Source organism: Opisthocomus hoazin, chromosome 27, assembly GCF_030867145.1.
Source record: "Opisthocomus hoazin isolate bOpiHoa1 chromosome 27, bOpiHoa1.hap1, whole genome shotgun sequence".
In the NCBI taxonomy this organism is placed as follows: domain Eukaryota; kingdom Metazoa; phylum Chordata; class Aves; order Opisthocomiformes; family Opisthocomidae; genus Opisthocomus; species Opisthocomus hoazin.
This window is the reverse complement of record NC_134440.1, coordinates 488,976-507,815: the sequence shown is the minus strand read 5'-3', so window position 1 is coordinate 507,815 and position 18,840 is coordinate 488,976. Positions and strand designations below refer to the sequence as shown.

At 73.8% G+C, this 18,840-nt stretch overlaps 3 protein-coding genes across 7 annotated transcripts in view; all 3 read left to right on the top strand.

The window, feature by feature from the left end:
* Positions 1–1,932, top strand: part of CCDC124 (coiled-coil domain containing 124) — a 34,894-nt gene extending 32,962 nt beyond the window's left edge. For all 4 annotated transcript variants that reach the window (XM_075443945.1, XM_075443942.1, XM_075443943.1 and 1 more), the window contains exon 5: positions 160–1,932. In XM_075443945.1, the coding sequence (XP_075300060.1) occupies positions 160–364 (205 nt within the window). In that variant the 3' untranslated portion in view covers positions 365–1,932. The remainder of the gene's footprint in view (positions 1–159) is intronic.
* Positions 1,933–8,339: 6,407 nt separating this feature from the next.
* KCNN1 (potassium calcium-activated channel subfamily N member 1) lies at positions 8,340–15,268 on the top strand. 2 transcript variants are annotated; one of them, XM_075444081.1, is made up of 9 exons: positions 8,340–8,411; positions 9,485–9,886; positions 9,963–10,058; positions 10,148–10,566; positions 12,481–12,622; positions 12,707–12,817; positions 12,924–13,051; positions 14,390–14,459; positions 14,548–15,268. In XM_075444081.1, exons 2-9 carry the CDS (start codon positions 9,542–9,544, stop codon positions 14,794–14,796), a joined length of 1,560 nt encoding a protein of 519 aa, XP_075300196.1. In that variant the 5' UTR covers positions 8,340–8,411; positions 9,485–9,541; the 3' UTR covers positions 14,797–15,268. The 2 variants fall into 2 exon arrangements, with proteins under 2 accessions (XP_075300196.1, XP_075300195.1); XM_075444080.1 differs by having other exon boundaries at positions 12,481–12,817.
* On the top strand, positions 14,887–18,527 carry OCEL1 (occludin/ELL domain containing 1). The gene is made up of 7 exons (XM_075443929.1): positions 14,887–14,970; positions 15,070–15,170; positions 15,281–15,338; positions 16,413–16,721; positions 17,054–17,217; positions 17,319–17,484; positions 18,066–18,527. The coding sequence occupies exons 1-7, from the start codon at positions 14,887–14,889 to the stop codon at positions 18,309–18,311; spliced, it is 1,128 nt and encodes a 375-aa protein (XP_075300044.1). The 3' UTR covers positions 18,312–18,527.
* The last annotated feature ends 313 nt before the right edge of the window (positions 18,528–18,840 follow it).

Sequence of the window (18,840 nt, the reverse complement as noted above, 5' to 3'; positions counted from 1 at the left end):
GTGGGGGGTGTTTGACGTGGGCAGGGCACGCGTCCCGGGGTTTTCTGCCTTACCGCCCGCGTTATTCGGCCCGCGCTTGGTCGCGGGGACGGGGCATCAGAGCGGGGCGAGCAGCTGGTATCTCTGACGCCTGCCTCTCTCCGAATTCCCTCCCGGCAGCGTTGCCAGCGACCCGGACCGGCACCCCGAGCGCCGGATGAAAGCTGCCTTCACGGCTTTTGAAGAGGTCAACCTGCCCCGCCTGAAGCAAGAGAACCCCAACATGCGCCTCTCCCAGCTCAAGCAGCTCCTCAAGAAGGAGTGGATGAAGTCTCCGGAGAACCCCATGAACCAGAGGCACAAAGCTTACAACAGCCAGAAGTAGAACTGGAGCCGATCGTCCCCCGCGGACGGCGGGCTGGAGCCCCCCGGCTCCGCTCGGATGAGAACAGGAGACGCGAGGAACCTCCTCGCCTTTCGTTTCTTCCCTTCCCCGCCCCTACTTTCTGTCTTTCCCTCTTCTGGGATTTAAGCTAAGCACGAGGCCACGGCTCGCCCCGGGACCCCGCCGCGTCCTGCCGCCCTCGCTGACGGCCTGGGCCCCCCCCGTGCCCCCCTCCGCAGGCAGCTGGCGCGGCGCGACCCGGACAGACTAACGCTACCTTTGCGCTTCCCGATTCCGGTTGTTGTCTTACAAAACAGCCACTAACTCTCTTCCAGGCCGCGGGCCGCGCTCGCGAGCTGCCGCCTGCCGAGGTGGGACCCCCGTGCGGGCCAGCGCGCCGCGTCAGCCCGCTGCCAGCCCGGAGCCGAGCCGGACCGCGTTCCTCCCCGTCGCCGTGCCCGCACCCTCGTGCTTTGCGGGGTGAATTTTAGCAGCCGTCACGAGGAAGGCGCCTGCTTCTGTCGCTCGCGTCGTCCTGGGTGCTGGGATGTCCCCGGAGAGATTCCAGACTGGGATCGCCGTTGGCCCTGCCGCCTGCCTCGCTCCTCGTGATCTCGTCTGGCCGCGCGGGGAGGAGGAAGCGCCGCTGTCGGCGCGGTGTTGTGGGAAGAGAGACCAGAACCTTCCGTCCCTGAGGAGGAACGGCAGCGGCAGCGGCACAGCGTGGTTCCTCGTCTGCGTGGGACGCCGCTGCCGGGCTCCCCTGTGTGACGTTTCTGGTGGCCTTGCCCAGAGCCCCAGGCGCGGCTGGTGGGGAAGGGGGGTTCCTGGGGGGGGCTGCAGCCCAGACCTGCCCCAGGAGGGGAAGCTGCTGCTTCTCCCCTCGCCCCTTCCCCTGCCCGCTCCCAGGCGGTGCCCTGGGGGCCGGGGGAAGGGGGTGCGCGAGGGGCAGCTTCGCCAAGCGCTGCGCCGAGGGCACTGACCCGGCCGCGTCGGCTGCAGCCCCGGGCTCTGTCCGCTGGCCCAGCAGAGAGAACCCGCTGAGCTCCCTTGGGGGGGCCGCGGCAGGGCCGGGGGGGCTCAGCCCCCGCCTTGAGCCGCGCTGGGTTGTCCTCGCTCCCCGTTCGCGTCTCTTCTGGTCTCCGCTGGCAGTGAAATTCCTTCCTGGGGTCCGAACCCCTGCCCCGACGGCAGCTCCCGTGCCGCTGGTGCTGAGCAGTGCCCAGCTGGGGCTGGCTTGGCGTCCCTCCGGCGGTGCCGCACGACCGGGGTTCGTCCCGAGCTCCCGGCGTGACCCCGGGCAGCACCCCGCAGGGGGGTTGCGGGACTCCGGGGGTGCCGGGCTCGGAGGTAGCGATGCCCGAGGTGAAGCCAGGAGCACGCGGCCGCTTTGGGGCTCCCCCCAGCCCCCTGCTCGCAGAACCAGGCTGGAGGAGCTGGGCCGGCCCCCCAGCGTCCCCACTGCCCCCCCCCAGCCCAGCCGGGAAAGGCAGGGGGGGACGCGCCCGGGGTCTCCCCTTGCTGTCAGAACTTGGTTGTGTTTGAACGCAATTAAAAATTGAAAAATCCCACAGCCCCTTGCGCTTGTTGGAGGGGGGGAGGCCTGGGGGGGGGGGGGCTCTGCTCCCTGGCCTTGCTGGGGGGCTGGGGGGGGGGCTGTCTCCTCTTAAATGGCTGCTGGAACCCTTGGCCTTTGTTCCGCGGGGGGCCCTGCCTGACCCCCCTAGCATCTTGTGGGGCGAGGCTGCAGGCAGCTGCCCTGCCCCTGCCTGTGCCCACCACTGCGCGGGGGACACCCACCACTGGTGAAGCCCCCGGCACTGGTGAAGCCCACCACCACTGGTGAAGCCCCCAGCACTGGTGAAGCCCACCACCACACTGGTGAAGCCCACCGCTGCCGCCTCACCGCCTGTGCCCCACTCGGTGCCGCTAAGGAACCCCCCTGTGAGCGCTCCCCTCCTGGGGGCTGCGCTGAGCCCCCCGTCCCTGCGCCTCGCAGGCTGCAGGGCAGCCCCCCCCCCCCATCTCCATCCCTGGGGGGCCGCCGGTGGCCCCCCTCCCTGCCTTCCCCCGCTCCCTCGTGGCGCAGAGGCCTTCGGCTCTGCAGAGCTGTGGCTTTGTGCGGCGGAGCCCACCCTCCTCCTCCTCCTCCTCCTCCTCCTCCTCCTCAGCACTGCGGCAGTGCCGTGGGGTCCCCCCGGGGGGGATGTTCTGGCAGTGACTGCACGGCGGGGCCAAGGGGACCCAGCCAGGCTGGGGGAGGGGACTGCGGCGTGCAGGACCCCCCCAGGGTCCCCCAGCCCCAGGGGAGGGGGATTCCCCGTGATGCAAGGGCCCCCCCCCGCTGTGCTCAGTGCGAGGGGGGTGTGGGAGGAGCTAACGGGGGGCTGCCCCCCCCAATTCAGGGCAGGGAGCAAGGGAGGTTGGGGGAACCCCCCCAGTGCAGGGTGGGGGTTCCTAGCTTCACAGAAGAGCTTCATGGGGTGAATCCCTCAATGGGGGGGGGACGGGACCCCCCACCCCAGCACAAGTGCGGGGTTAATAGCGGCGGGACCCCCTCCCTTTTCAAAAATGGGATGCGGGGGAACCCCGCGGTGCGGGAGGGGACCCCCGGGACACGGAAGGGGTTAACGGGGGACACACACACACCCCACCTCATACACAGTGCGGGGCGGGGGGTCCCGATGAGTGTGTGTCCCCCCACCACACAAGCGGCTATTGGGGGGGGTTCCCCTCCACCGGGGGGGCGGGGCGAGGCGGAGAGGGGAGGAATTCCCCCCCCCTCCGGGGATTCCCCCCCCCCCCCGCGGGCTGCGCACGGCAGCGGGGGGGGGGGGGGGGCTCCCCTCCACCGGGGGGGGGGCAGCGCTCGCGCCGTGCGCAGCCCGCGGGGGGGGGGGGGGGCGGGAGGCGATCACGCGGCTCCGGGATCCTCGGGATTGCACCGGGCATCCCCCCCCGCACCACGCAACACCCCCCCCCCCGCTTTGTTCAACCGCTCCCCCCCCCCCCCCCCCGCAGGTCTCTCGGCGGACAAAGGGAGCGGGGCGTGTTGCGGGGGGGGATGCAAGGCAGCTTTCGGCCACGCGTGGGATGCTGCCGGGGGGGAGAAGTGGGGGGGGGGGGAGAGCAGCGAGGGCGATGCCCCCCCCCTCCCCGCGGATGCGGCAATTAAAGCGCGGGGGGGCCGCTAATTGCAGCCGCAGACAATAGCTGCGGTGCCCCGGGAGCGGCTGCGCTCAACAGCAACGCCTCCCCCCCCACCCCAGCACCGGGGAAACCGGGGGGTCCCGGGCACGCCCCCGCCCGCAGATCGCCCCCCCCCGAGCCGGTGGAACCCCCCCACCGCGGGGTTCCCCCCCCGGGCCCCCCCAGCGCCAGGCCATGGGCACCGGCGGCAGCGCCCGAGGGTCTGCCTGCAGGTGGGTGCGTCGGGGGGGGCCGGTGGGGGGGCGGTGGGTTGGGGGGACCCCACCCCGGCTCCCCAAGGATTTTGGGGATCCCCCGGCTCCTGGGGACCTCCCGCTGCTGGGGAACCCCCCCCCACCCCAGCTCCTGGGGATTCCCCCGGCTGCTGGGGATCCCCCAGCTCCTGGGGACCCCCCCGACTTGCGGGGACCCCCCCGGCGCGGCGGGGATGGAGCGGGGCAGTGCGGGGATGGGTGCCCGGGGGCAGCGGAGGGGGGGGGACACCGAGGTGGTCGGGGAGGTCCTGGGGGGGCGGGGGGGCGGCTGAGGGGGTCCGGGGCAGGCGGAGCCCACCCGGCGGCCCCCCCTCCCTCCCGCTGCGCACCCCGCAGCCCCCTCCGGGGCGGGATTTGGGGGGGGGGCACCCCCCGGCGGGGACAATGAGGACGCGACGGGAGTGACTCCGCCCGTCTAAAAATACCCTCCCCGCCCCCCCCCCCCCCCCCAAGGTCACTGCACGCCGCGGCGGGGCCGGGGAGTGGGGGGGGGGACGCGGGGGCGTGGGGCGGGGAAGCCCCCGGCCGCCCCCCCCCGCACCGCGGCTCCCGCACGGGCACGGCCGCTGCCGCCGCCGCTCCACCGCGCCCCGGCTGGTCCCGCCGCCCCCCCCCCCCCGCCCGGGGCCGTGGCAGGTGAGCGGGGTGGGGGGGGGGACACACGACCCCGGGGGGGGGGGAGACACCCTGCTCTGGTTCGGCTGCTCCGGGCAATCGCCAGCTGCCGGAGTCAGGGGATGGCGGGGGGCTGCGTGCTGGGGGGCTGCGGGGCTGCGTGGCCGAGCGGGTTGGGGGGGGGGACGCCGGGGGTCCCTGCTGCTCCCCGGCAATGGGGTCCGGCTGCCGGCACCGCCCCGGCACGACGCGGCCCTGGGGTGGCTCTGGGTGGGGGGAACCAGCCCCGCTCAGCACCCGCCAAAACCAGGGACCCCCCCCCCCCCGTGCCGCCAGCGGCCTCGGCCGATCCGGCCACGACACCGCAACACCGGGGCCGGCGGGACCTCGTGCCGGGCGCGGTGCCGGGGCGGTGCCCGGCGTTCGACGGTGCCCGGCGCTCGGTAGGTTCCGGTGGCCTCGCCGTGCCGGGGCGCGCCCCGCGTGCCGTGGCGCAGGCGTCGAGACGCGCTGCGGGGCTCCCCCCCAGCCCCTCGCGACCTTCGCCGTGACCTTGGGCTGCCCCTGGGGGACCCTGCGTGGGGCTGGGGGCCGCGGTGGCTGCGGGGACCCCCCTATGGCTGCAGGACCACCACCCTGCGATGTGGGGACGCGGCTCTCCAAAGGTTTGGGGGACCCCCCCGTCCCCGAGGGGCTTGTGGCAGTCCCAAGGCCGGCGGGGCCACCTGTGTCCCGCCCAGTGGCCCCGGGCGGGGGGTCCGTCGCAACCCCCACGAGCAGCCCGGCAGAGCGGCTTTGTCCTTGGCTGCGCTGTGTGGGGGAGGTGGTGGGCGAACCCGGCGCGGTGGCTTTGTCTGGGGACGGTGACGCGGTGGCGCAGAGGGGGGGCCGGGGGAGCCTGAATCCCCCCACCCAGACCCCGCAGCACCCCCCACCCCGGCCCCAGGCGCCCACTCGGCCCCACACAGGTGGGGCATCCCCCGCCGCCCGTCCCCTCCCGAGGTGGGAGCGCTGGGGTTGGGTCCCCTTGGGCTGGGGGTGCCAGGGGGACCCCGGCTGCGTCCCCAGCGGTGGGGACACAGGGGCTGCCCCCAGAGCCCCCCCGGGGCCTGATCCGGCCACGGCCACCCCGGTGGGGCTCAGGGGAGGGCTTTTCTCGGGGAGACCCCAGGACGAGCCGGGGGATTCCCCTGCGTGGTGTCGGGGCCGGGGAGGTTTGGGTGTCCCCGCGTGTCCCCGCGTGCCTCCCCCTGCGCCGGGGCACCCACAGGCACCCCCCAGCCCCGGGGGAGGGGGGGGGGGCCAGAACCTGCGTGGGGGGAAATCACCCCGGGGCCGGGCTCTGCCCCTGTGCACCGGCCCCAGAGCGTCGGGGTGCCCGCGGGGTGCCCGGGGGTGGGGGTCCCGCTGCTGGCATCGCCGGGGGTCCCACGGTGCCAGGGCTTGGCTGAGCCATCCCAGTGCTCGCTGGGAGCCCGGGGGCCTCGTGCCGGTGCCTCCACCAGCCCCAGGGGCTCCGATGGTCCCATGTCCCCCCCAAACAGCGCTCAGCCCCCCCAGCCCTGGCTCTGGGGGGTGGCGGCAGCAGCACACCCCCCCCCTGCTCAGCCCCGTACCCATGGGTGGGCAGCGGCGTCTGGGGGGGCCGGAGGCTCCTGCAGGCACCGACAGATGCTCCCCAACATATGGCGGGGGCTCGGTGGTGGCACGAGCTGCGGCCGCCCGAGGAACCGGGGCCACTGTGGGGGATTTGGGGGGCCGGGGGGGGGGGGCTGCAAGGGGTCTGATGCCCTTCAACCGGCTCCGAGCCCCCGCGGCGGCCCTGGCTGTGGGTGGGGGGCACAGCGTGGGTCCCAGCGCCCTGAGCACCCCATCCCCTGCGCAGTGGCAGTGGGGTTCCCCGGTTCCCCGGCCCCCCCCTCCCTGGCACAGCAGTGGGACCGTGGCCGTGGCACCCAGCTGCCGGTGTGGGACCCGTGGCCATGGTCCCGGCCGCGACCGCTGCCCCCCCAAATTCCTACCCCACCCTCCCTGGGACCGCGATTCCCGGGCAGGAATTAGCGCGCGGGTAATAAATAAATCACCAGCCCGGAGCCTTTCGGCCGCCCGCCTCTATTTTTAGCTGCACCCTTCTCCTCCTCCTCCTCCTCCTCTGCAGTTGCTCCCAGGCAGCGGCGCTGCTCCGGGGCACGGGGGGGAGCCGGGGGTCCCGCTGGCACCCTACAACCCCCCCCCCGGGGCACCGGGCGCTCCTGCAGCCCAGCTCTGTGGGGGTTAAACCGCGTCCCCCCCACCCATGTCCTGCGTCGGGCAGGGGAGGGGGTGCTGCCCTGGCCAGGGTCCCCTTCGGGACCCCTTTGCCCTGTCCCCACCATCCCCGTTGCGCCCCAGCCACCTCCACGGTGAAGGCCATGGGGTCTCGTGTCCACCCGGGACAGGGCCCCCCCGGGGACCCCCCATGCCGGGGAGACAAGGCCTGGCGGGTCCCCGAGCGCGGCGGTGGGAGCACCCTGCCACCACGCCGCGACACCGGGCTGCGGCGGTGGGCGTCCGGCCGCTGCGGGGATGCTCGAGGCCGCTGCTCAAGGACACGCGGCCGCCACGGCCGGGGGCACCCGCCATGTCCCCGTCACCGCGGGGGGGCCGGGGGTGACCGCTCTCTGTACCCCCACCCTGCGCATCCCGCCCGAGCATCCCCGGGATGCAGCCACCGGCGTCGGTGTCCCCACGGGGACGGGGGACGGAGACCCCTCGGGGCTTTGTGGTTTTAATCAGCGCTCTGGGTGGTGATGTCCCTCGCGTCCCTCGTGTCCCTCGCGTCCCTCGCGTCCCTCGCGTCCCGCTCGGTGTCATGGCAGGGGCCTGGTTACGCTGCCGTCGATAGCGGTCGTTAGCGAAATGGCCACGGAGCGGGGGGGTTAATTATTATTAATTATTATTATTATTATTGTTATTTATCATCACCCGTCTGGGGGGTCTCTGGGGGCCGCTTCGCCGACCCCGTTTCGAGGTGCCCAAAAGTTTGGTGGGGCGAGCGCTTCGCCCCGGCAGCGCCGGCACCGCCGCAGCGAGGGAGGCCTGAGGCTGGTGGCCCCCCACAAACCGCTTCCCCCCCCCCCATAACTGAGTATTTGAAAGAAACCGGAACCCATTTTTCTGCCATAAATTTGGCGAAATGGAGAGAAAATGGTCTGGCGCTGGGGGGGGGCCAGCGGCTCCGGGGAGCGGCTGGGCGCGTCCACAGCCCTCGGGGGCCGGGGAGGGGACCCCAAAGCCCTGCTGTCCCCCATGGGGGGGGGGATGCTGGTGGCGGCCCCTTCCCGGGTGTCCCCGCACCGGGGGGGCCGCGGACACAGTGACGCTGGTCGCGGCGGGGGTGCCAATGCTGGGGGTCCGGGGGTTCGCCAGGATGGGGCGCAGTGGGAAGCCTGAAATGCGGGGAGCTGCCCCTCTCCGGGGTACAGCCCCACTGCAGGGTGGGGGGAGAGGCTGTGGGGACCCCCCCAGACTCCCCTGCATGGAGCCCTGCAGCGACCAGCCGCGGCCTGGCCCTGCGACCGGGACGGCACTGCTGGCACCGGGAGGGCTTGGGGCCGTGCTGGGGGGGCTCTGCTGGCTGCTGGGGGACCCCCCCTAGAAAAAACCCCGCGGCTCTGCTCGGCGAGGCCCCGCTCGCCCACCTGGCTGCTGGGGGGGGGGGGGCTCGGTGCGGCACCGGCATCCCCCTGCCCGCAGCCCCGCCACTGCCCCCCGCCACGGCACAGGGGACCCCCCCCCGGTGGCGGGGCCCTGGGGTGGGAGTCGGGGGCCGGGGGGGGGCTGGGTACCCCGCTAACGCCGCGTCTCCTCTCCGGCCAGGCGTGGAGGGAAGCCCATGGCACCCGGCCCCCCGGCCCCCCCCCGCGCCAAGCCCCGGCCCCGCAGCCCCTAACGGCCCCCCCCCGGCCGGCCCCGGGGTCCTCGAGCAGGTAGGGGGGTGCAGGGAGCCGCTGCGGTGTCGGGGGGGGGTGTCACTGAGGTGCTGGGGGGTGTTGGGGTGCTGGTGGTGACGGGGGGGGTGCGCTGGGGGTGATGGGGGGGACACAGGGGGTGAAGGGTGGGGCACTGGGGGTGACAGGAGGGGCACTGGGGGGGACACTGGGGGCGTTGGGGGGGCACTGGGGGCGTGCAGGGGGTGCTGGCAGCAGCGTGCTCGGGGGGCGGGGAGGGATGGAGGGGTGCGCTGGGGGGGTACACGGGGGTTGCTGGATTTCGGGGTGCAGGGGACCAGCGGGGGGGGCGCTGGGGGCGTGATTGGGGGGGCTGCGGGCTGTGCGCGGGGCAGGGGGCGGCTGGGGGGGGACTGCGGGGGGGGCCGGGGGCCGCAGAGGGGGCTGGGGGCGCCCGGCAGCGCGGGAGGGCGGGGTCAACGCTCGGGGGCGGGGAAAGGGAGGCGGGGCGGAGTCTCGTCAAGGGGGCGTGGGCGCTCTCGGCCAATCAGAAGCCCCGCCCCGCCTTGGCCCCGCCCCCAAGCGCTCCGGTCCCGCCGCCGCGCGCCCCCGGGCCCCAGCCGGGCTGCAGCGGCGGCGGCGCGGCCCCGGCCCCGGCCCGGCGGGAGGTACCGGGCAGGGACCGGGCTGGGGTGGGCTGAGCCGGGCCGGGCGCCCCGGTACCGGGAGCCCCGGGGGCGGCGGGGGCGCGCGGCTGCCGCTCGGTCCCGGAACCGTCCCGGGGCCAGCGCCGGGCACCGGCGGCCCCGGGGGGCCGGACCCCTCCTGCCCTCGCTGTCCCCCCCCCTCCATCCCCGGGGGGCGGCGAGGCTGCGGCGGCAGCGACCCCCGGGTGGGTGGGTGGGTGGGTGGGCGGGGGGGGGGCCGGTGTTCCACGGGCAGGACACGTTCCCCGTGGTCGCGACACGTCCCCCGTGATCGCGACACTTCGCCGGCCGTGGTCGAGGCCGGCACGTGGGCACCACGTGCCCCGTCGCCAGGCGTCGCCCGGCGGGATGAGGATGCCGATCCCGGGGACCCCCCCCCCCCCAACACCGTCCCCTCCCCCGCAGGTCGCCCCCGCGCCGCTGAGCCATGCGGGATCGCCCGGCCCCCTCCCCGCCACAGCCATGAGCGGCTGCCGCTACAACGGGGGGGTGGTGCGGCCCCGCGACCCCCCCAGCGCCGCCCCCCACGCCCCACACCCGCCGCAGCGGGAGACCCCGCCGCCCCCGGGCCCGGAGGTGGTGGTCTCCCGGGCGGAGCAGCCCGGGGGTCCGGCCGGCGGCGCGAGGGGGCGGCCCGGGGGGCGAGGGGGTCCCCGGAGGACGCCCAACGTCGGGTACAGGCTGGGGCACCGGCGAGCCCTCTTCGAGAAGCGGAAGCGCCTCAGCGATTACGCCCTCATCTTCGGGATGTTCGGCATCGTGGTGATGGTGACGGAGACCGAGCTCTCCTGGGGGGTCTACACCAAGGTAGGGGGGTGCGGTGGGCGGGTGGGGGGGCTTGGGGGGGGCTCAGCCGGGCTCACGCCGCCCGCTCCCCTGGCAGGAGTCGTCGTATTCCTTTGCACTGAAATGCCTTATCAGCCTCTCCACCGTCATCCTCCTGGGGCTCATCGTCATGTACCACGCCAGGGAGATCCAGGTGAGCGGCACCCACGCCTGGGGGGCTCCCCAGGGCCGTGCGTCCCCCCCCGGGGGGGTCCCACCACCTCCCCTCTTCCCTCCCCGCAGCTCTTCATGGTGGACAACGGCGCCGACGACTGGCGCATCGCCATGACCTGCGAGCGCGTCTTCTTCATCGCCCTGGAGCTGCTGGTCTGCGCCATCCACCCCATCCCCGGCCAGTACCTCTTCACCTGGACGGCGCGCTTGGCCTTCACCTACGCCGCCTCGGTGGCCGACGCCGACGTGGACGTCATCCTCTCCGTGCCCATGTTCCTGCGGCTGTACCTGATCGGGCGCGTCATGCTGCTGCACAGCAAGCTCTTCACCGACGCCTCCTCCCGCAGCATCGGCGCCCTCAACAAGATCAACTTCAACACCCGCTTCGTCATGAAGACCCTCATGACCATCTGCCCCGGCACCGTCCTCCTCGTCTTCAGCATCTCCTCCTGGATCATCGCCGCCTGGACCGTCCGCGTCTGCGAGAGGTACGGGGGGGGCACCCCCTGGCGGGGCTTTTGGGGGGGGGGAAATGGGGCTGGGGTGCAGCTGAGGACGCACGGTGCAGACCCCGGGGGGGCTGGGGGGGTAGAGAAGAGGCCCCCTGGAGAAGAGGTCCCTGCTCTCCGGGCAGAGCCTCCCCAGCAGGACCCTCGTGCCCTGGGTACCAAAACCGCTCACCGAGGTGAGGTGGGCGCAGCCAGACCCCCAGACTGTCCCCAGCGCTCTCCCAACCCCCCCATGACCCCCTGGGATGTGGCAGGACCCCCCCCCTCCACCGTCAGGTCCCGCCGGGGGGAGCTGGGGGTCTCGCCGAGGGGACCGAGCCCGTGTGCGGGACGTGGCCTGTGCTCCTCTGCTGCGCCCGCGGGGATGCCGGGGCCGGGATGCCCGCGCCGGTGCCCGCGCCGGTGCCCGCGCTCGCCCGCGACGCGCGTTAACGGCTCTTGTTTTCCCTCCCCGGCCGCTCTGCTCTCGCAGGGACAAACTGTGAGTCACGCCAGGGCCCGGCGGCGCGTCCCGCGCGGGGCGTCCCCCCGCCCCAGGCTTCCGCTCCCCAGAATTTAGGATTAGCTGCAGCCGGCGCGTTGAGGGGGGGGGGGTCACGGTTGGGGGGCTGGAGGGGGGCAAAGAGGCCGTGGACACGGAAAGGGGCTGGAGCCCTTTTCCTCTTGGAACCTCAGCAGCTTTCTGTCCCCCCTGTGCCCCCCCAGATGCGGGGGTCCCCAGCCCAGCCGGGGGTCCCGTCGCAGGGTGCGGGGGGTCCTTCTGCCCCGGCTCTCGGGGTGCTCTCGGAGGGGTGGGCTTGCTGCAGGAGCTGTGGGTCCCGGGGCGGAGGGAGAAACCCCAGCAGAGAGCGGGGCGGCCGGGCAGGGGCCGCTGGACCCTCCGTGCGGGTACCGGGGGGCTCCGGCGGGGTCTCCCGGGGGCGTCTGCCCGGCTCCGGCGCTGCTCGTGCTCGGTGTTTCCCCTCCCCAACGTGCACGGTTCGGGTGCTTTGAGGAGTCCTGGGTGCTCCTTGGGGAGCATCACCATGGGGTGATGTCCGGGGGCTGCCGGCCCTTCGGGGGCTCGGCCCCCACTGCCAGCCCCCTCCGGGGTGCGGGTGCCCCCCAGCATCTCCCCGCCGCGCCCCTCGCTGCCGGCTGAGGTTCCAAGCCCAAACCGCGCCGGGGCCGGGCAGGGGGACGCAGCAATCCTAAATTCCTCGCCGCGCGCTTGAGTCCACCCTGGCTGGCTCCCGTCTCCCCCCTTCCCTTTCCTCGCCCCCGGCACCCGGCTCTCCCGGCTCCCCGCATGCCCCCGTCCCGCTGCCCGGCTTGGCCGCACCCGGCCCCGCTGCTCCACGGCCCCCGGCCGGGCTCGTCCCGGTGAGCGGTGTGGGCTGTATCCGGGGGTCCCCCGGGGAGGGGGCGGGGGGCACAACCCTCTGCGTTCGCGGCGTCGGCCAGCACAGCGTCCCCCGCTCTGCCCGCCGTGGCCTCGGGGCCCCTCGTAGCCCCGGGCTCGCTCGGGGAGCGGCTCAGGTGACCCCCCCGGGGCAAGGGGGGCTCTGCCCCGGCCGGGTCTGTGCAGCCCTGGGGGGGTCTGGCGGTGGCAGCCGCGTCCTGTGCTTTGAGATCTCGGGGAGAGCTGCGGGAGGATGGGGGGTGCTGCCATCTGCGCGCGGTGTCCCCATCCAGCAGCCCCCCCACCCCGTGCCAGCCCCGCTCTCGGGGGGCTGCAGCCACCCTGGGGCTTTCCTCCTCCCCAGCGCCCCGGAGTGACCCTACCTGGTGTCTCCACAACGTCCCCAGGCTGTCCCCAGCTTCTCTGGGGGGGTCCCACGTGCTGACGTTACCGCGGGGGGGCCATGGTGGGCCCGGGACGGTGACGGCGGCTGCGCTTGGCCCCCCGGGCAGGTACCACGACAAGCAGGAGGTGACCAGCAACTTCCTGGGGGCCATGTGGCTGATCTCCATCACCTTCCTCTCCATCGGCTACGGGGACATGGTGCCGCACACCTACTGCGGGAAGGGCGTCTGCCTGCTCACCGGCATCATGGTGAGCGCTGGGGAGGGGGGCAGCGGCCGGGGGGGGACACACGGCTCCTGTCACTGCCGTCACCGCGGGGGTCTCTGCCCGCAGGGCGCCGGTTGCACCGCTCTGGTTGTCGCCGTCGTCGCCAGAAAGCTGGAGCTCACCAAAGCCGAGAAACACGTGCACAACTTCATGATGGATACGCAGCTAACGAAGCGGGTAAGACCCCCCCCCACCGCCACCACCCCGGGTGCTCCCCCCACCGCGGCATCGCGGGGCGCGGGACCGGCCTGTCACCGTCCCCGACCCCCCCGTTGCCCCCCAGGTGAAAAACGCCGCTGCCAACGTGCTCAGGGAAACGTGGCTCATCTACAAACACACCAGGCTGGTGCGGAAGGTCGACCGCGCCCGCGTGCGGACGCACCAGCGTAAGTTCCTCCAAGCCATCCACCAGTAAGTGCCAAACCCGTACCTGCGTCCTTCAGCCCGCAGCGAGCCCGGGGTGCCCAGACGGCCGATGGCATCCTGGGGGGCATGAGGAGGAGTGTGGCCAGCAGGTCAGGGAGGGTCTCCTCCCCCTCTGCTCTGCCCTGGGGAGGCCCCATCTGCAGCGCTGTGTCCAGTTCTGGGCTCCCCAGTTCCAGAAAGATGAGGAGCTACTGGAGAGAGTCCAGCGCAGGGCTGCGAGGATGAGGAGGGGACTGGAGCATCTCTCCTACGAGGAGAGGCTGAGGGAGCTGGGCTTGTTCAGCCTGGAGAAGAGAAGGCTGAGAGGGGACCTTCGAAATGCCTCTAAATATCTGCAGGGGGGGGGTCAGAAGGATGGGGCCAGACTCTATTCAGTGGTGCCCAGCGACAGGACAAGGGGCACCGGGCACAAACTGGAGCAGAGGAAGCTCCAGCTGAAGCCGAGGAAGAACTTCTTCCCTCTGAGGGTGACAGAGCCCTGGCCCAGGCTGCCCAGGGAGGCTGTGGAGTCTCCTTCTCTGGAGATATTCCAGCCCCGCCTGGCCGCGGTGCTGTGCAGCTGCTCTGGGTGACCCTGCTTGGGCAGGGGGTTGGGCTGGGGGACCCCAGAGGGCCCTGCCAACCCCCACCATTCTGTGACTCTGTGATTCCTCCCGGGAGGTTTTTTCCCCATCATGGCTCCGGAAGGAGCCGGGCGCTTCCTCCCTTTCTGCCTGGACCCCCCACGGCCCCCCCAGGGTGGGAGCCGGGCGGTCCCCGTCCCCGCTGCGGGGATGCTCTCCCGCCGGGCAGGGACCCTGGTGACGCCGGGGTGACCCCGGGGGTCCCCGATCGCTGTGCCCATGTCTGCTGCATTCCCCCGCGTCGGGGAGCAGGGCTGGGGGCTGCGAGCCCCCGCGTGCCTCCCTGCTTTGGGGGGGGAGCCGAGGGGTGCACTGGGGGGGGGGCAGCACCCCGGGGGGGCCGTGCCGCGGCTGCCGCCGTCTCCCCATGCCCTTCGGGGTGGCATTAAACCTGCTGTTGTGTTTTGTCCCTGTCCTGCCCCGGCCGTGCAGAGCTCAGAAGTAAGTTGCCCCCCCGGGGCCGCTCCCCCCCCCCCCCGCGTGCATGGGCTCCTCACTGCAAAATGGGGGGGGGGGGGGGGCACGGCGCTGCAGCCCCCCCCGCACTGTCCGGGGCGAGGATGGAGGGGCTTGTGGGGTGGGGGGGGGTGGGGGGGCTGCATGCTGGGGTGCTGGGGGGGGGGTGTGGGGGTGTTGCTGAAAGGGGGGGGGATGTGGGGGTGTTGCTGACCTTGACCCCCCCCTCCCCGTGTCCCCGCAGGCTGCGGAGCGTGAAGATGGAGCAGCGGAAGCTGAGCGACCAGGCCAACACGCTGGTGGACCTGGCGAAGGTGAGCCATGCCGGGGAGGGAGCCGGGGGACCCCGGCTGAGACCCCCCCCCCCCACCACGGTGTGTCCCCCCCCCTCGTTCCCGTCAGACCCAGACCGTCATGTACGACGTGGTGGCGGAGCTGCAGGAGCGGCACGAGGAGCTGGAGAAGCGGCTGGGAGCCCTGGAGGGCAAACTGGAGGCGCTGGGGCTGAGCCTGCGGGCGCTGCCCGCGCTCCTCGGCCAGGCCCTGGGGCAGCAGCAGCGCCAGCTCCTGGGGGGCTGGACCCCCCAGCTCTGCTCCGCCGCGACCCCCCGCACCCCCAGCTCCCCCCCCGCCTCCTCGGACAGTGGGTGATGGAGGGGGGGGGGGTCCTGGGGAGCTGGACCCCCCAGCTCTGCGCCGCCACGGCCCCTTGCACCCCCCTGCCTCCTCGGACAGTGGGTGATGGAGGGGGGGGGGGTCCTGGGGAGCTGGACCCCCCAGCTCTGCGCCGCCACGGCCCCTTGCACCCCCCTGCCTCCTCGGACAGTGGGTGATGGAGGGGGGGGTCCTGGGGAGCTGGACCCCCCAGCTCTGCTCCGCCGCAGCCCCCCGCACCCCCAGCTCCCCCCCCGCCTCCTCGGACAGTGGGTGATGGAGGGGGGGGGTCCTGGGGAGCTGGACCCCCCACCTCTGCTCTGCCGCGGCCCCCTGGACCCCCAGGTCCCCCCCGTCTCCTCGGACAGCGGGTGATGGGGGGGGGTCCCCACTTTATGTCTGGCCATCGTGTGGCTGATCTCAGTAGCTTTGTTCTGTAAAGCCCTGTATAAATTTCCTGCGTTCACTGTGCTGGCGTGAGGCTGGAGACCCCCCCCGGACCCCCCCTGGACCCCCACCCCCCCAACCGGGCGGGGGGGGTGAGCCCCGGCCTCCGGGAGGGCTTTGGGGACGGGGAGATGGAGCAGCCCTGGGGGGGGGGGGAAGGGGAGAGGGGGAGAAACCAGGAGTCCTGAGTGGGGGGTGTGGGGTGTGGGGGTGCCCCCCCGGGTGTTTGGGGGCGTGGAGGTTGGGAACAGGGTGGGGGGGTGCCTGGGCGGTGCGGAGGAGGGGGGACAGCCCCCCGTGGTGAGAGCAGGGCCGAGCCCGGGGGGTTGAGGATTTGGGGGGGGGGGCTCTGATCCTGGCTCTGCCATGAAGCGACCTTGGCGAAGTCACGTCACCTCTCTGTGCCTCAGTTTCCCCCATCTGTAAAATGGGGGTGGGGGGGTGGGGAGGGAGGGGGGGGACGGCGGTACCGACCATTGTAAAGTGCTGTGAGATTCTTCAGCCCAGCCCCCTGCCAGCGGGGTGGGCAGGGACCCTCCGCCGGGCCCCCCCGGACCCCCGAGGTCAGATTCTGCTCCCTGGCTGGGACGCTCCGCGGGGGGGGGGGCTCGGGGGGGGGGCGGGGGGGGGGCTGAGGAGCACATTAAAGGAGGCTGAACTGGACACGTCACTCTCTGCTCGTGGCCGTGGGACCCCTGCCCGGGGCGGGGGGGTGCGATGGGGTCCTGGGGGGGAGGGAGTGGGGGGATGTTCTGGGGGGGGGGGCCCCTCGCTGCAGGGGCTCCCCCCCAGTCCTAGTAACCTGGCGGGGGGAGGATGGGGCTGGCATGGGGGGGGGTGTGTGCCGAGAGGGCTGGCAGCTTGCAGCCCCCCGCTCGCCATCACTGGGGCAGGTTTGGGGGGGCTCGTAGCGGGGGGGGGGGTGGCAGGGGCCGGATCCTGCCCAGGCGGGGCCCCGCGCTGTGCGTCGCCGCTGTTAATGTTTAACGGCCGGTGCCTGCCGCGGGCAGCGCGGTGGCGGGCAGCGGCGGGGGGACATCGCGGTGACCCCCGCGCCCGCGCCCCGCCATGCGACGCGCAGGTAACGGCAGGGGCTCGGGGGCCGGCGTGGGGCGGGGGGGACGCGGAGCCCAGGGGTGACCCAGTGCTGGGTCCCCGTGTCGCAGGCCCCTCGTAAATCCCCGGCGAGCGATGGGGAGGGAGGGCGGCTCAGGGCCAGGCTGCGGGGTAGCCCGCGGCGGGGGGGGAAACTGAGGCAGGCGGTGCGGGCGGGTGACACCGCGCCCCGCGTCATCGCCCTGCGGGGTTTGCCCCCCTTCCCGCTCACCGCGGGGCTTCTCCCCCAGCGGGGCTCGGCCCGGAGGCGGGGAAGCGGAGCAGCCGCTGGATGCGACCGGGGGACCCCCAGCACCCCGAGAACGCCGGGGGCCGACGGCCCGAGCCCTCCCGTCCCCCCGGGGAGCCGCGGCGGCTGGGTACGGAACCGGGCGGAGGGGGGCTGAGCCCCCAGGCTGGGCTGCAGGCGTTCGGGGGGGCTGGGGGGGGGCCTGGCTGCTCACGGCCCCCTCCTCGCTGGCGTCTGGCCGGGGCGCAGGCAGCCGCTCTCATCTTCCTCTTCCTCGCTGCGCTGCCTGGCTGGCAGGTTCCTGGCCCTCCAGATGTGGAGGTGCGGGGAGACCCCGGGGGGGCACCGGGACCTCCCCGGGGGGGGGAGGTCTTGCCGTCACCGGGGGGCTGGGGCACCCTCGGGTGGTCCCTGCCGTGCCCCCCGGTACACAGCCTCGCCCCCCACCCTTGCGTCCTGAAGGCTCCGCCAGCCCGAGCCAGGCGCGTCGCCTTCGAGGACGCGGTGATGCCACCGGGGAGACCCCCGGGGAGGGTCCCCCCCACCGCGGAGCGGGAGAAGCCGAGGGCCGGGTCCGTGCCCCCCGCGCTGGCCCCCCGGCCGCACGCCGTCCCAGACTACTTGGTGTAAGTGACTCCGTGGGGACGGGGACGGCCGCGGGGTGCTGGGGACCCCCCCCGACACCCAGTGGCAAGGGTGCTGACGTGGGGTGCTCGGGGGGGCACAGACGGTACCCGGCGATCCGGAGCCCCCGGCAGCGGGAGGGCTACGCAGCCGTCTTCCAGGACCAGCGGGCAGAGTACGCGGAGCTGCTCGGGGAGCTGCGCGCCGCGTGGCGGGGGCTCGGGGGGCCGGCGGTGGGCCCCCCGCCCCGGCACGCCGCGAGCAGGACGGTGGGTGCCTGGGTGGGTGCCGGCGGCAGGCACCCAACGCCGCCCGCAAAGCGTTGGGTGCCTGCAGCTTTGCGAGCGGCGGTGGGCGTGATGAGTTGGCCGGTCTCTGCGGGGGGCTCGAGATGGGACTGGGGGGCTGCGCTGGGGGGGTGGGGGGCCTGCAGACACCCCGGTTCCCGCGGCGCACGAGCTGCGCTCGAAGGCACCCGGAAGCTGCCGGAAAATTAACGAGCGGCGGCGTTTCTGGGCTGCCCCCGGGGCGAGGTTTTCACCCCAGCGGGGCGGTTGGGTGGCCCTGAGGCCCCCCCGGGCTCGTTAGCGCCGGCGCCTTCATTAGGGCCAGGGTGGGCCCCCGGGGTCTCTGGGAGCAGGGTGACCCGTGTCGGGCGTGCGCCCGCGAGGAAGAGGAGGGTGAGGAAGGGAAAGGGCTCAGGATCCGCTCTCCTCGCTGGGGAGCCGGGGGGCTGTGAGCCCGCGGCCTCCCCATGGTGCCTCCCACCCCCCCCCCCCCCGCTCTACGATGCTTGGGGGGGGTCCCGGGGCAGGGTCCCCCCCTTGGCTGAGTGCAGCCCGGACAGCAGGATCGGGCCCTCCCGGCGAAGCAGCAGCGCTGCCGGTACCTGAAGGAGAAGCTGACGCACGTCAAGGCGCGGATCCGGGAGTACGACCGCGACGCCCGCGACGCCCGTGACGCCCACAAAACCAGTGACACCTGTGACGCCTGTGACACCCGCGACGCCCGCGATGCCCGCAACGCCCGTGACGCCCATGGTGCCCGCAGCGCCCGCGACACCCGCGACACCCGCGACGCCGCCGTCCACCTCTGAGCCCGCATGCGACGCCGCGGGACAGTGACCCCTGGGGTCAGGTGCTGGGGAGGGGGCGGCGGTGAGGCCGCAGGGGTGCCCACCCAACCATGGCACCCACCCGGGCGCGGAGGGCAAACCCCCGGGGCTCCGCGCTGCGGGGTTTGGGGTGCTGCGGGTGCTCCCGTCGCGGCCGGGGGGGCGGCTGCCGAAGCGCCCAGAGCTGGTTTTAATAAAACGGGGTGAGGTTTATCTGGGAGGGGTCTTAATGCGCGCCCGGGGGCACCCACCGCGCTGGGGGCAGCTGAAAAGCGTGCCCCACCCCAGCACCCATGGGACCCCCCCCCCCCCGCTCCCCAGGAGAACAACGGGGGGGTCTGGGCAGCGCAGAGCCCCGACCCCAACGCCCCGAGAGGCCCCGGGGGGCTGCGGGGACCCGGTCTGGGGCTGCCCCTTCCCCGCACCCCCCCCAGTCCGGGCTCCCCCCCGTCCAGCGGACCCTCCCCCCCCATCCCCCCCCGTCCAGAGGACCCCTCCCCGTCCAGCGGAC

Coding starts and splice junctions, on each gene's coding strand:
- KCNN1 (XM_075444080.1), top strand. CDS start 9,542: ATGAGCGGCTGCCGCTACAACGGGGGGGTGGTGCGGCCCCGCGACCCC. Junction 9,887..9,962: donor CCTGGGGGGTCTACACCAAG/GTAGGGGGGTGC, acceptor CTCCCCTGGCAG/GAGTCGTCGTATTCCTTTGC. Junction 13,052..14,389: donor TTCCTCCAAGCCATCCACCA/GTAAGTGCCAAA, acceptor GTGTCCCCGCAG/GCTGCGGAGCGTGAAGATGG.
- OCEL1 (XM_075443929.1), top strand. CDS start 14,887: ATGGAGGGGGGGGGGGTCCTGGGGAGCTGGACCCCCCAGCTCTGCGCC. Junction 15,171..15,280: donor CCCGTCTCCTCGGACAGCGG/GTGATGGGGGGG, acceptor TGCTGGCGTGAG/GCTGGAGACCCCCCCCGGAC. Junction 15,339..16,412: donor CCCCCAACCGGGCGGGGGGG/GTGAGCCCCGGC, acceptor CCCGTGTCGCAG/GCCCCTCGTAAATCCCCGGC.